The sequence below is a fragment of the Bacillus rossius genome, chromosome 8 (assembly GCF_032445375.1).
Source record: "Bacillus rossius redtenbacheri isolate Brsri chromosome 8, Brsri_v3, whole genome shotgun sequence".
In the NCBI taxonomy this organism is placed as follows: Eukaryota; Metazoa; Arthropoda; class Insecta; order Phasmatodea; family Bacillidae; genus Bacillus; species Bacillus rossius.
In genome coordinates, this window is record NC_086336.1 from 20709200 (window position 1) to 20725467 (window position 16268).

Consider the following 16268-nt stretch of genomic DNA (forward strand, 5'->3'; position numbering starts at 1 on the left):
ATACTGCACGCAACGTTAGGAAGGGGGCAGATAATACCATAGATTGTAAACTTGTAAGCTACTGTTCATAGTTAGCCTGCCTAATATATTGCTACTGTACCATATTTTGGGTTATAACATACCATACTTTTGGCGGTTCTCGAGTGTAGTTACCGAAGCTGGCTGAACCGACCACCGGCGCCATTACTGCAGTTTCTTCCGTTTTACACATTTCGTCAGTTCTCTCAGGTTGCCAAACATAATTTTCTCTGAAAGATACAAATATTATTTTGGAAATTTTTGTACTCTAATCATAGCCAAAATACTTACGAATTTTAGTGCTGTGATCTTAGGAAGTTATAAAATGTAGCATATTTCTTTACACTGTAGCGATGTGCATACAAACTTACGCTTTGTTTATTGCGAATCTTTCGCGGTCTTTCTGCTAGATTTTACTGGAGCTGCGACTAGGCCTCTACAATTTCGGTGAATAATGTCTTAATTCAAGAAAACATTGTTCAATCCGACATGGCTACTTGACCCAGCATTTAGTTGGTGCCCAGAAGTGCCGGGCGATAAATTATGCAAGACTGTCGTTTCCCTCAGTAATATGGGCAAACAATCTCTTTCAAGCCACACGAAAGGCCAAAAACACCAACGTGCAAATAATGCAGTGAATTCTTCCAAGTCAGTTGGTATTTTTTTCAAATCGGTTACTGCTGTGTCTAAAGTTACCACAAGCAAATTCGATGGACAAGTTGCTGATGGACAAGCCTCTATTGAACAACTTCATTCGTCAGGTAACGTCAAATCATCTCAAAGCTCTTTGTGACATATTAGTGATTTGCCTAGCAGATCCCAGTCTCTGAGTTCTCGAGGTGTTGAACAATATTTCAGGAAAGACAGTATTACAAAATCAGAAATTTTGTGGTGTTTGAATGCCATTATGCTGCATTCTTTTCTTAGGTCTGCTGCCAATAGTGTATCTTTATTCAAAATAATTTTTCCAGATAGTGAAATAGCTGCAGGAATGCAATTACAGAAAACCAAATTAGCTTACACAATTGTGTCAGGCCTTGCTCCTTACTTTCAAAAGGAAATGTTAAATAATGTTGTTGACTGTCATCATATTGTTCTTGCTTTTGATGAAAGTTTAAACAAAGTTGCTCAAATGCAACAAATGGATATTTATGTCAGATTCTGGGACAAGGAAAAGGAAGCTGTTGCTACACTATATTACAACTCTGCATTTCTGGATCACACAACTGCAAATGATTTGTTACTTTCATTTAAGAAATCTCTGAAAGATATCAATCTGAATTTTTCTGGAAAAATTTTCATTTTTGTCTGGAAAACCTGGAAAAGTCAGGGAATTTTTCTATCCTGGTTTGCTGGACACCCTGTATGTTGTATATTCTAGCCCACTATTTCTTCTCTTCTTTCTTTCATCTGATTCTCTACCTTCTCCCTTCTGTCTTTGTTTCTTTACACTGTCACACATTTCACTAACTTCCTTTAAAAATAAAACTATAAACACCAACTCTTTCTTCAGAAAACAATTGGAACAAACATAACCTCACAAACAACGTAAATAGGATGATGCAATCATCACAACAGCTGAGTTTTGGCACGAGGCACATAGATCACAATTTACTTTGAGCTGCATGGCACCTACAGCTGGCGCATTCTGTTAGCAGCTGTCTGAAGTAGCAGAGTAGAGTTGGCACTTAGAGCAATATACACTACATCTGGGCTGGCACATACATCATAAATCCGGTGTTAACTCAAAAATGACAAAAATGGCACTCAGCACATTATTTACTTCAGGTCTTCAATTAATAATATAACGACTAATATTTTATCGTGAAAATAATATTAGACTTTCTTCCACCTCTCTTAAAATTTAATGTTTTTGAATTTTTGACTTAACCCTCTCTTCCATAACACCACAGAAATGTGCTTTAAAGCATTAATTATGTTAAGTCCTATAGCATTAATAAATTTTTCAAGTGTTTGGAGATGCATTGCTGTTTTGCTATGTTTCTATGACATTTTGTTTCCCAGTTACTAAGTTCAAACAGTCTTACAGTATTTTAAGTGTAGCTAACTTAACACTTAAGAAAAATTATACATCTTAAATTGCAATGGCCATGGATGGACATTAAATGATTTTGTTCAGTCTGTTATGTAATTACAATAGAACCCTGTTATAATGTTCCTGCTATTAATGTTTTTATTCTTATAACAGCATATTTTAAGTCACAATATTTTCCCCTATAAGGTATTGCATGTGTTACAAGAATGGTGCATTTCCTGCTTATAATATTTGCTTTCTAAAATTCAATAAATGCAAAAAAAATAAAGTTTTAAAATTAAAAATCTAAATATTTTAACACTATGTATTCCCATTTGTGACTTTACACTTTCATATGTTTTTTTACAATTATTTTTATACCATAGATGTAAATTTTTTAAATAAGATGCAAATCAAAATGCAAGTGTACCAGAACAGTAGTGCTGCACACATTTAAAAGAAACAAAAAAATATATATATTTTTTTCCAAACTTAACTAAAACAAGTGTATAATCCTTCCGTTCATTGCCATTCTAATATTCTAATGTTTTTTTTCAGATGTACCTATGTAGTCCTACAATATTTTAGTCTGACCACTAATCCCCGATGGCAAAAAAAAAGTTTTCTATTGCTGATAAAGAGTTCAATTTATTTCATTTGTAGGTAGGAATCCCAAAATTACACATTTTCACTTGGCGAATGAATTGAAAATGAGCATTCCCACTCTAAACGTCGCCGCGAATCATGAGATAATTTTACAGAATAATGTGGCAGTGTGTCTTTAAAGACAAATAAAGTAGAAGCTGGAAGTATGGCGAAGTTGAAAAATTTTTGGCGTGGTTACGCAAATTCGAACATTGAGTGTATCAATCAGTGGTTTCAACATTAAATTTGTTCACATATTTTGACTAGTCCATTGGTAAAAGGTTCAAACACTGACAAGTGGTAAATTGCAATTTCCTTCTTATAACATTTTCCTGCTTATAAGGTTTTTTTTTCTTTTGCCCCTGTGAAAAACTTTTATAACAAGTTTGTGCTGTAATATGAAGGCACTAGATTAACCTGAATTAAAAATTGTTCTACTGAAGTTAAGGAAGAAAATAGGTTTTCTCGTGAATGCGTTTAGTACAGGAAATATTTTGGTCTGTTGGTGTATGGTGGTTCTGTATGTGTGACAAAAAAAATGTTATCTTTTATTGTTAAACAATGGTAGGGGTTTTTTCAATATTTGTTTTTACACATAAGGCATTTAAAAAATGATTAAATTAACAATTAAGGTCACCATCCTTTAAAAGCTGATTATTATGCCAGTTGCATGACAAAGTAGCAAGGGCCCTAAATGGTTTTGAGAATTTGGGTGTAAAAGTAATTTCTTAGAGTGAATACTATTCCATGGATAAAACCTGTAAGCGGTTTGTTTTGCAACTATAATTCCTTGATTATCCAATGAACTTAACCTAACAAATTGTTAAAATGATATACAGTATTTTTAAAGTACCTAAACTAACCAACCATTCATTTTAATAAAATTCTTTATATGTATATCACAAGGCTGCCCTTAGAAAATGATTACATGAATTATTAGAACTGAAATTTTTTTTGTTAATTTCTGCCAGTATTATAAACACAATTTATGCGCATTTCATCCGGTATCTATAACCATTATTTACGGTTTTTTGTTTAGGTTTTTGAGTCGCAACGTCTGTTTCGTCATAGAGCCATACAGCTGCTACTGTGCCATATGGTGTTCAATCAATTATAACTATTGATTTATATGCCTTTGAAACTACTATGTTTACTTCTTTTAATGACCACCTCAATGGAGTGTCCGTGTTTTTGTTTTGTTGTTGGCTTTTTTTCCCCCCTACTTCTGTTGCATGTGCCCACGATATTTAGTGTGAGGAAATGAATACAAATAATATTTTGTTTTCAAGTTTGAAATGCAAAATATGATGTTTTTGGTATCATCTACAGGATTTTTCGTTTACTGTTTATTAGTGAAAAAAAAAAAACCTTTGAATACTTTTTGCATGTTTAAAACGTCGCTGATTGTTCATGTTTTTGATTATGAAGCTCTATTATAATAATGAAAAAAAAAAGGTATTTATATCACACAAATGACAACCTCAACAGTGAACATTGGTATAAACAAACGAATATTTGTTATTTGGTAGTGTTAACATTCAATGTTGGACCAAATACGAATAGTGTATTATTTGTATTCATAAAATCAAAATTTGAATATTTTCACAGGCCTAATAGCTACAAATTATTCCGTTGTGTAATTTTATTTTGTGTTTGTTATGAAGCCGTCTACATGAAAATAACATTGGTTTATGTTATTGCAATTCTTATTATGTAAGAAATATTACACATTTTTTTCTTAATTAGGGTTTTCTTTAGTTTTTGGTCCAAATTAAACATTTATTATCTATTTATATGAAAAATTGTACCCTGACTTGCACAAATTTTATTTACATGTTTATCACTCTGTCTCACCTATCACATAAGTTCAGTGTATTACTGTATTGTACTGGCTGTAAAATACATTAAATATTTTGTCGTATTAGATGATGTCTGGATTGACCAAAGTGCATTTATATATGAGATGCTAAGTAAGTTTGTGGTTTGTTTGTGCGCATTCTATTTCTAGGTTCTTTAACCCAAGCTATTAGAAACTTTGCAAAAGGCTTGGAGTCATGGCTGACGCAGGCCATGAGCGGGTGCCCTGAGGAGATGCTCCACATCAAAGTGTCCGCTGTGAGTGCCTTCGCCCAGACGCTGCGACGATATACGTCCCTGAACCACCTGGCCCAGGCGGCACGCGCTGTGCTGCAGAACTCATCACAGATCAACCAGATGCTGGTTGATCTGAACCGAGTTGACTTCCACAATGTGCAGGAACAGGTTTGTCGCTGCTCTTCGTACATTTAAGATTGTTAAACACTTACATGCAATGCAAGAACAGTAAAATAAATAAGAGAACATGAAATTTATTAATGAGCCTAATTAAAAATAGAAGATTACATAGTACTCCATATTTGCCAAAATAAACCTCGCATAAAACTTTTAAATATATCTTATGACCATATTTAAAGTTTTTATTAAAAGTTTATTCAGGACTTCGGTAATTATTTATATTTAAAGTTTTTATTAATTGTCTATTCGGGACTTCCGTAATTATTTAAAGTTATAAGCCTTTAAGCTTTCTGTTTAAACCTAAAAGCATGCTCGGTACTGGTGTTGACATCTGCTGATAATTTTTTTAACCATCCTGTATATTCAATTTATTTGCTGCTAGTGGCGACGTGGGTAAGTGGTGTGAGGATACGCAATATGTTAGCTTTGTTTGTCTGGTGGTGTAACAATATCCTGGAATTTACTTCATACAATATTAAATTCCTCCAGTGGGTCCAAATTTAAATTCAGAGTAGATGGCAGGAATTTCGCCTGTCAAATGGCTTTAAGTCATTTCCTCAGTACTTGGGCATCCCCTGAGGAGGATTGGCCACGAAGCTATAATTCATATATCACCTCGTCCTTAAGAACATATTCTTAAAACATATTCTGGAGTGATCATTATTAAGCTTATTTTGGGCAATTTACTCAAACTCAAAAACCTTCAGGTGGGCAGGTATGAAACTCCCAGCAATTAGTATATCTTAACGTAAACTCTAGGTTTCCTCACTATACATAGAACACTCATAACTATAACATAAATTATACTATTAAGTAGTTGGTCGCACTCTCTGACTCGCCACAATCAGTGGGTTGAGAACTTATAATTTGTTGCCCTCCCGCGGCACATGAAGGAACAATGACCGCCGGGGTGATGGGTAGGAGAAGGTGGTGTGGTCTCTTGTAGCCACATGTTATCACGCTGCTGCGGTAAGAAGGCCGCCAGGAAGTTTGTCTGCCAGCCTGGCCGTCAGAGTCTTGGTGAAGAGGGTGGCTGGGAGGGGGGAGAGAAATGTGTGCGGTGGCGGTGGCGGTGAAACAGGTGGGCCGCGCTGAAGTGAAAAGACGGCCAGCAGGGAAATGAACTAAATTTCATGTTCTGAATATAAAATGTCAAGTCTCTCATGGGTCGGGAGTTGATTAGGTAAACCTTTATAATGCCTACTGGACAGGGAACAATCCACCAAAATGGGGGGCAGCTGACAAAATGTTTTTTTATATTACTAGGTATGCTTATAGACAAAACCACACTAAATGCATTTACACCACGCTCTGCTACTACTTGTAATGGCCTTTGGTGTCTATAATATTCAAAAAAGAAAATTAATTATCATTTACCACTTGTTATGCTACCACTTGTTATGGCCATATTTAGTAAAGAAAATTTATATAATGATTTTGTAAGTGGCTGGGATATTAAAAAGGATCAGACTAATAAAACACGAAACCCCAAGGCGACACTAAAGGACAAACAAAGAAAAAGATAATGCCTCCCTGAAAACACTGTGGACACACTGTGGACACACTGTGAAAACACTTTATATTATTAAATTAAATAAATGCAGTTTCGTCTATAGGCATGCTTCAATTTATTTTACTTCATATGTCTGAATGGTTACAAAAGGAAACAAACATAATTTTTATCATTGAAGAATTGAATTAGGTGGATAACAGAATAATGATATTAATAAGTTACTTTATAATAGAGTAACTTAATAATAATAATAATAATAATAATAATCACAATGAGATAAGTTTTTAACAGGGTTCAATTTATAATAAAGCCGGCCCGAAAATGATTACACAAATGCATTAAGACATAATTAATAATAAAACGTAATACAATATGTTAACAAACAGAATTCTACACACTCTTTTGCTTGTTAGATAAGTAATTATAAAAATTTGGCGGTATTTAAGTTTTGCATATTTGCTGGGCTTGCTAACATCCTAATTCTTGCAGAAATGGCCCGCTCTGAATGTCACTGAACAAAAAAGGGGTTCTGAGTCTTCGTGGAGAATTTGGAAGTTGAAAGTCCGTAACCTGGGGGTCTGGGGTGGTTATTTCTTATGATGCCAGGAAGACCATTTAGCCACAATCTCGGCTCCGGTTCTGAAACCCTGTCTGTGAACAAGCCAAATCCATATGATTTATATCTGGTCCACAGACAGTCGTAAATAGGTACAAATGCACGCAAAAAAGGTATTATCAGGGAAGAGGATGGTTATCGAAAACTCACCAAAACTGAGTGTTGCTCCTTGATATCAGAAGGTGTCTTGCTGAGGTGCCCACGAAACTCAGCGCGAAACTAGCACGGTGGACACGGAAGCACTCATAAAATAAAAAATTTAATGTACTATGAACTATAAAGACAGACTGACTTATTACAAAAAGTAACTTACAACGAGATTTGGGGAAAAAATCGCTTGATGAGGCGACTACATCTTAGTTGAAATAGTGAAGTCTAATCTAGCTTGGGGCTGGATGAGAATGATGCAGTCAGTCGGAAGTTGCGCTAAGAAGTCCCTAGCATGGCACCTGTGTCGCTAAATTAAATTCTGCGCTACGCCTGGAAAGAAAGAGGGGATACTTCGGCTTCAGGGCCGAAAAGTTCCAAAGATGTCCGAGTGAGGGGTCGAGAAATACAGGCTTCGAGAGCTAGAGACTGTTTGTCGGTACCCTATCGCAGCGCTATCAACTGGGGATTGGTCGAAACAGAGATGAAGTTGACTCACACATCTCGAATGAGACTACACCTATCCCTCACTTAGCACGACTAATTCATTCCTAAAAATGCTCGTGTTATTTGAAATCGCATATTCTGAAGCTTTAGTTTCCATAAATAGCAAGGCTAATTTATTTAATGTGTTGCAAAATTGTGCAGGATAATATACTTTGCGTAATATAAATAATGCATAGAATAACACTCAATGATAAATATCTCACACCATTTATCTTTATATGCCTCCCTTCGAACTTTGTATGATAAATAAGACAATGCGAAACATGAGCCGGCTGGCTAATTTGCCCGCCTGGGCGTGACGAACTCACGTCATGTACCTTTCCAAACCATCCATTACTGACAGTGAAACCGATATTACTTTCCGGATAGTTGCATTTTAATTTTTCAAAAATTAAAGTGCTTATTCGCGTATCACCACCTGTTTCACACCAATCCTGTCAGTCCAATGATTATTTTTTTCATTGCAACATTCATTTAACAACCTTTTCCATGTGAATCATCTGTTAATTTCTGTTCCAGTATCTAATGTCAAATATATTCCCGCTAGTACAACCAACAGCTTTTGGTAAGAGTCCTTATTTCATACGATTGTGCGCACAGTTGACTTGCTTAAAACTAAAGTGCGACCAACATAAGCATAGTCTTAATGACAATCTGTGCGCCGTTATACTTTTAGTTTTGTCTCAAATACTTGAACACGATTCATTTTTAGTAATCAAGCACGTACAGTTACCGGCAGCTGAATGGGCAGACTTTGCTTTTGTCTGAGTGAATTCCCTGCCACTGGCTGGACTGAGTTCACGGCCCGGTCTGTGGCCAGGCGACAACGATACGGCACGGCGGCATACGCACGGACGTAAAAACATTTGGTCCATTACACTCCATAGCCGCAATTTAACGTGCTATAGCTGATGTTTGTACTGATGCCGATAGTGTAGTCAGACTTGCATGCGCATCTCTTCCACCCTTGTTTGCCTAATTGTATCCCACGGCACATCTGCTGTTTACAGAATTTGAATCCGACTTAGTAGCGTCATGCTTGACCTTTTTTTTTTTTTTGCGTGCTGAGTTTTCATGCTAACTGAAATTTACAGACATGCTATTCAACACTGGGGCAGTAAAATTAACATCGTGCTAAATTAATCCGCGCAATCTGAAGACGTGCTAAGTGAGGGATAGGTGTACTTCAATAGCAAGGGGCTTATGGAGGAGACTGGTGGAGCGCTCTGGTGGCTCGAAAGAGAATGACAGGAAGACGTTTGTTGCGTGGGTCGCTAGAGGGCAGTAGCATATTGAGCAAGAACTTGAATACCCAGGGGAAGTAGTTGACAACTCCGGCACTAGAGGTTAGAGGCGGTACATTCGAACATCAGTGGCCAGTCCTTGAGAAAGGCCATTGCTTGTCCCAACAGCTTCCCAGGCCAGCTCGTTTCTCAGAGCTTGCCTTAAGTGAGCACTTCCAGTCAGGCTCCCGAGTCAGTTTACCTAACACCCAGGCACATCTCCAGGCTCAGTAAAGCTAATTTCCCACAGCCCCTGCAAATTTCCATCTCCCACCCCCTCCCTCTATTCCATGAATCTCAGCCAGGGTATTGACCAGCACGAGTCACGACACAAGGGGAATTTCAGTTGCCGGGTGTGCACTTAGGTGGGGAGAAGATGAGGCAGGATGCTGGTCTCACAAAGGGTCTGCAAAATCTCAGATTCTGCGCTGGGAACGACGCTAGGAACTAGCCGAACCAAGATTAAGTGGGAGGGTACAGTGAGCGCAACAAGTTTAAATATAAGCTATAAAACTGCTGTTTAGATGATAATTTAAATTTAAATTTAAAAATTGTGCCGAAAAATCACTATTGGCGGCACATTATGTTCCATATACACAAAGAAAATTTATGGTGCACAACGACAAACAATGAAACTTAATATACAGAGTTACACAGGTGAATCAGCACTGTGACAAAATAAACTACAGCACAGTCGAACACCGTAAGCCACAGTTGAGCGACAAAATAGATATTTTGAAAACCACAACGATGATAGCACAGACTAACACAGTATATGTTTCCTAAGACAACAGTTGGTACGTTTCGGGAGAGAGATCTATTTCCTTCTTAATACACAAACAGACTGATGTTTCTCATGACATACAGTTTAATGAGTAATAGTGTATGTCCGAAACTACATCTTGAACAATTTACATATTATTTTAAATGTTGTTTGTCAGTTGAAATTTTATTTAATGGATTATACTATACTGAATTTGAAGTTCACATAGATACTGTCTTTCTTTAAACAGATTTGTGTCTTGTTTTGTTTTATGTGTATAGTTGTTTACATTTATGTTAACAAAGTACATGTTTTAGTGTACAGAATCTTAATTCAAAAGAGGAACCTGTTTCTATAACAACAAGTGTCAATAGTGTTCTAAAAGAAAGGGGGGGGGGGGGGGGGGGGGCTGATAGGTTTACAGGATTTGTTTATACAAAAAAAATTATTTTCAAAAATAAAAATGGCAGGAGTTTCAAAAAGCACTTAACGAATTGTCAACTAACCTAAAAATGTATTTTCAATCATTATTTGTGTAAAAGTTTCTAACCTCCCCTTCCACAAATACTGGCTACACCCATGGTAAATGTGTAAACAAAACACATTTAGTTACATGCAGTAGTACACAATATACTCAAAAGACGTGAATTAAAATTTTGGTGACTGTAATTTTTTTAAAAAATAGTAGTTGTATTTATAATATTAAATTTCAGTGATTTTCCCAAGACATGTGATAGTAGCCTACATGGAGTACTCTAGTCTGAAACTATGTATTTGTACTGTTACGCAATGATATTACACTCACGCCTGTAGCATGGGGGATCTACACAAGGCAATCGGAAGATGAGAAAAGATGCATTATCGAAGTTTATGAACCTAGATTCATATTCCAGAGAACACAGGTTCTCCCTGCTGGCCATTGTCATATTTTGACGTGAAACATCTTAAAAATCACAGCGAAACATATGGGTACCAGAACAGACGAAAAGGTCTGACAGCAAACGTCAATCGTTCTCAAGTAAAGTATAACAAATATTCCGTATTCACAGTTCACAGGTTGGAAATGTTGTGATAGTTTTTATCTAATCTTAATGGCAATTGCTTTTCTGTACATGTATAAGTTAAAATACTCTTCTAATGGTTTTCACAACTCATACTAAAAACATAATGCTGTAATCACAATGCCCTGTAACAGCCCCGACATGACACAAACAACACCATGGCTATTGTATTAAGAAGTAAGGTCGTAGTGAAGTCAGTCCACGAAAAGTGAACCCCAACAGCCCATCAGAAACATAATGTGGGAATTATGAATGATGTAGTAATGTAAAAATAGTTTTTTTTTTTTTTTTGTGAAATTATTCATGCTTAATTTTATTTGATCATTCTTTTGATAGACATGACGTAAAATAAACTCAATTGAATTTCTACCTCAGTACTATAAATGACTATACACCTGATGGTGATAAATGATAACCTTTTGTGGCATTTTAAACATGTAATATAAATCATGCAATATTTTACTTACTTAACTGCCAGTTGTCAGGAAATTGTGATTTTCTGTCACTAGATTGCATTTCATTTCAACTAGTGACCTGGAGTTAAAACATTAATTAATTAGAATCACAAGACTTTGTATGTTGCTTATTTATACAAATTCTTTCTAATATAAAAGACATAATTTACTCATGTCGTTCGAGTATTAGGACTGTATGGTCGCGTTTTAACTTATGATAGTTTTCCATTATGGCACTTTTCTTTCCCCCCCCGGCGGAACTCTTCCACTATGGCAGTCTTCCGTCACCCCCCGTCAAAACTTTCCCTCCTGTTTTGACGGGGGGTGACGGAAGACTGCCATACTGGAAAACTACCATGTTTATATTTTTACAGATCGTGGTTATAAGTATACAGTGCTGCTTCCTATAACCCATTTTTGGAAACATTTGTTAGTGTGCGATCTGTTGAGTTGATTTATGACTACAGAAAGTCACCGTCAGAAGCGCTATCTGTAGCCTTTTAAGTTAACCTAAGAAACAGCTAGGAGTTAACAGCGCTACCTAGCAACGTATTCTATACACTACAAAGCAACTGTACTCATTCCATGGAGTACATAAAAAATATGGCAGAATTCCGCCTCGCCCTTTGAACTTATGGCAGTTTTCTGTTATGGTACTTTGATGCCTTTTTTCAAAGAGGACAGGCAGAATTCTTCCATTATGGTAGTTTTGCAGTATGGTAGTCCAAACCTGAAGAGACCATGATTTTGTTACTTTGCTCTAAGATATAACAAATTTTAATTTTTTTTTTATTGTAACCAAACAATTTTTTGGAATTTTTTTTTGTAGTGATAATCTTACATTATGATTATAATATTGTTACAATTTTAATAATCGTTGAGTGGGAAGAATTGGGTTCGTATAGGGATAGCTCAATTATTTTTTTTTTTTGCACAGTTTTATTGACTGCTAATGTTTACAACACTAATACATAATCTTACTTAATATGCCTACTAATCAATTACTCACACTCGGTATCTCAAGTCCTTACACACCGCACACCTCGCTGGGCTGCACCCCTCGCCGCATCACTTCTCGTGGACCTCCGTCGCCGAACTCTCATCGTACTCCGTCACCGCCGTTGCACTTCCCTTCGCCAACTCCCGCCGCCACCGTCGCACTTCCCTTCACCAAGCCACTGTCGCGGAGGTCGGCGTCCAGGCTTATATGACCCTGGCGCCCTTCTAGAAGTGACGAGTGCGGATGGTGCCAGTTGCATCATCACGCCCGAAGTGTCGAGAAGGGCATTGTTAGCTCACGTGACAGCCTGGGATGACAAGTCATGTCATCCCGTGCCGACCCAACGCCCGAAGCGTCGAGAAGGGCGTCTGCAGCTCGTGCGATGGCCCGTGGAATTCCCAACGGCTTTTCGGCACCGAGGCAGGTGCCGCGCGGGGAGCGTTGTGGAGGGTGTAGCGACGACCCTTGTAATCCGGGCAGGCACACATGGATTGACGTCAGTGACCGTGCAGGGCCGCCAGCCAGCACAGAACCCAGCGCGTGTGGCAGCCCTGCTTGTGCTTGTAATAATATTATAATATTTTAATAAATAAAAATAAAAAAAATACATTTCTTCATAGACATAAAGTATGATGTGTGATAAACTCCACAATTGATTGAGATACAAATTTTCCACTTCAGTGGACAAATGTACTGAAATTTAATTATAAAATTTTATCACAATTTTTAATATTTTTTGAAATCATAGATAGTTAAGAACACTTTTCTCATTTAATAAATACCTACATAATTAACACACCTATAATAAATATATGTTCCAAGGGAACTTGGACATAATTTTGGTCAGCACCAAATTTAAATTTTAGAATGGCTACATCTGAGAATCAAAAAATCATTTAGTACTGTAGGCCTACATCTTTTTAAAGGATTCAAGTCCAAAGACTAAAGCAAAGATATGGAAACTACATATAAAAAGCAACTAAACCAAAGCAATGTCATCAATATAATTTTGGTTAAAACTTAACATGGTTTCTTTACATTATTTTGGGATACAGTGGAATCCCGATAATATGAACCCCGAAAATCGGGCTTATCGTAATGAGTTGACAATGAAAATAAATTCTAAAACCTTCAATCATTTTGCATTTTAAAAGTAATTTTTTGATGTCTTGACCCAATTAACATGTTTGTGATTTTTTGTTTATTTATTTAATCTTATGTTTGTTTCATGCTTTTAAAAGTGTTATAGATAGCTATATGTAATAAATTAATGCTTACAGAGATGTATTTTATATTTTATTACTACATGTTGCATTACTGCACTTATTTGGCTAATCCCAAAATATGGTAATCTGAACAGGTCTCTGTCCTATGAAGTGTTTCGTCCCAATACAGTGACGAGAATCTTACTATTTGTATTAACCATCCTATACTATATTTAGTAGTTTACCTTTGGAACTGAAACAACTTTGTATGACATAATAACCGTACTTTTGTATTAAAAAAATTACATAGCCTTATAACTACATATGTAATTTCTATTCGTATTGATTAGAGTTTTGTGTTCACATTTGCACGTTATTATTAATGAGGTTTCACTGTAATCTGGCAAGACCATTGTCTTGAATATGCCAGATTAAGGTTACACTATCAGCATTAATTAAGTGATGTTCCCGTAGGCCTCGTGGGTGTGTCAGTGTGATGATGACGTGATCCAGCGCCTGGAGGCAGACTTCAAGGTCACACTCCAACAGCAGAACTCCCTGGAGCAGTGGGCTGCGTGGCTGAAAGGAGTGGTCACTCAAATTCTTGAGCCCTATGTCGGCAAGCCTAATTTTGCTAAAGCTGCTAGGCAGTTCTTGTTGAAGTGGTCATTTTACAGGTAAGTGTTGTGTCTGAACTTTCTTATTGGTAAACATGTGCAAATAATTTTTTGATGCGAAGCAAATATGAAATAGAATGTTAAAAATATTCGCGAAGTCGAATCGTGAATATTTTTCCGCTGAAGCCTTATTACACTTATTTTACAAAATACAGGATTGAAGTAAAAATAATCATTTAAACGTTTGTAATATTTCAACTGATTAAGTAATTAACCAATTGTACTCTTTGTATAACATCATTCAATAAAAAATTTTATAATTATAAAATAACCATATTGAGCATTCATAAAGGCAAAACATTGTGCTTTTGTTTTTTAAGTATCCAACTTAATTCAAGCAAAATGTAAATAAATACACCCCCCCCCCCTACCCCTAAAAAAATAAAAGCTATTTCATAAGCGAAACTTGGACTTTCACTGTTTTAAATCTTTGCATCACAACTGAAGTTTCAAATAAAACGAATAGCCAATATCATGGTGAAATCAAATCAAATATTGAAAAGAGCTTCGATTGATTCTCTTGGTCGAAGCTTCACACAGGCATACTTATTGGTTAATGTTAAGCCATTAAAGTGATGGTCATTTTGGTAAGCCTGTCTGAATAATTTAGGATAATATGTTTATCAAATATGCTAGAGTCCAATGCCAGCCAGCACTATGCTTTATAATAGGCACCCAATTTTACGGGGAATAAAATTAGCTGATTTTGCTGCAACAGAAAACATGGCCACTCTTTTGCCATGCAAAACCCTCGCAAAGCCCGCCAAAATCTCTGATAGCCGGCATCAAGCCGCCAGGGATGACGGCTGGGCTCCGAGACTTCTTGGCACTAGGTGCGATGACGACAGTGCTTACACACTTGCCGGGCAAGGGGCAGGGCTAGCAAGCCACACCCCCCGGTGGTAATGTGTCGGAGCCATTGTGGTCGGTGCTAGCAGAAACCCTCGTAGACAAGAGCGGGGGAAGTTCTGTCAGTGCTCCACGCCAGTATGTTCTAGCTGCACACACCTTCTGCTATGTATTCGTCTGGTGTAACAACAATGCCAATTTTATTGTACAAAAATCTTGGTGTTGGCCTTGTGCTATTATCAAGATTTTTTTACTATGTGGTTCGGCTCTTCATCTTTTGTAGAGATGTTGAGAGAGATGGTTTATCTTTCACAGTTCGATGGTGATTCGTGACTTGACACTGCGCAGTGCTGCCAGTTTCGGGTCATTCCATCTTATTCGCCTGCTGTACGATGAGTACATGTTCTTTCTCATTGAGCATCAGGTGGCCCTGGAGACAGGAGAAACACCGATAGCTGTGATGGGAGAGGTAAGAAAAATAGACATTTTTTATATTTACTCTTACGTGTTTTGTTTTGGTATTTATTGTTTGTTTTGTGTTAACAGACAGTCTCGGGGTGTTTTAGTGCAGGAGGTAAGACTTTAAAAGAAAAATAGAAAAATTTTTAAGCCTTGTGATAAAAGGCTTTGTTACCCTTGAACAATTTCATTAGCAGTTCATCCTGATAAAAATATTGAAGGAGACTGTTTTCGTTAAAGATACTTCGTTCTCGTATTCTATGTAGGACTAATTTTTACACAGTATGTTATTACTCGTATGGTTATCCCAAAGGACATGGGTTTAAAGCCTGTTTAGCCATCCTGATTTTATTTTCCTGTGGTTACTTCAAAATCGCTCTAGGCACATGCCGGGATGTTCTGTCTGATTCCTGTCCAGATATCATTGTCCATAGCTATGCATTATTCCTTCAAATTTTGCTATTGTCAAAATGTTAAAACCAAAAATATATCTTTATATATATTTCTTGTGTGCGTGTGTATGTCACTGAACTCCTAGACGGCTGGACCGATTTTGATGAAATTTTGTGTGTGAGTTCATGGGGATTCGAGGATGGTTTAGATTCACAATTGGATATTTTATCTCGATTCTGAGTTAAGAAAAACTAAAAAAAACACGCTTTATAAGCAAAAATTGCAACGCATTATTAGAAGCCATTAAGTTTTGCTATTGTAAGGAACTAAGTAGAGAGTAAGAAAAAAAATAAAGATCCTGACAGTTT

General features: G+C 36.7%; 1 protein-coding gene across 6 annotated transcripts in view; it reads left to right on the plus strand.

Moving 5' to 3' along the window:
* Positions 1-16268, plus strand: part of LOC134535570 (DNA-binding protein RFX2-like) — a 290887-nt gene that overhangs the window by 249167 nt on the left and 25452 nt on the right. For all 6 annotated transcript variants that reach the window (XM_063374761.1, XM_063374759.1, XM_063374758.1 and 3 more), the window contains 3 exons: positions 4707-4960; positions 13997-14199; positions 15364-15517. In XM_063374761.1, the coding sequence (XP_063230831.1) occupies positions 4707-4960; positions 13997-14199; positions 15364-15517 (611 nt within the window). The remainder of the gene's footprint in view (positions 1-4706; positions 4961-13996; positions 14200-15363; positions 15518-16268) is intronic.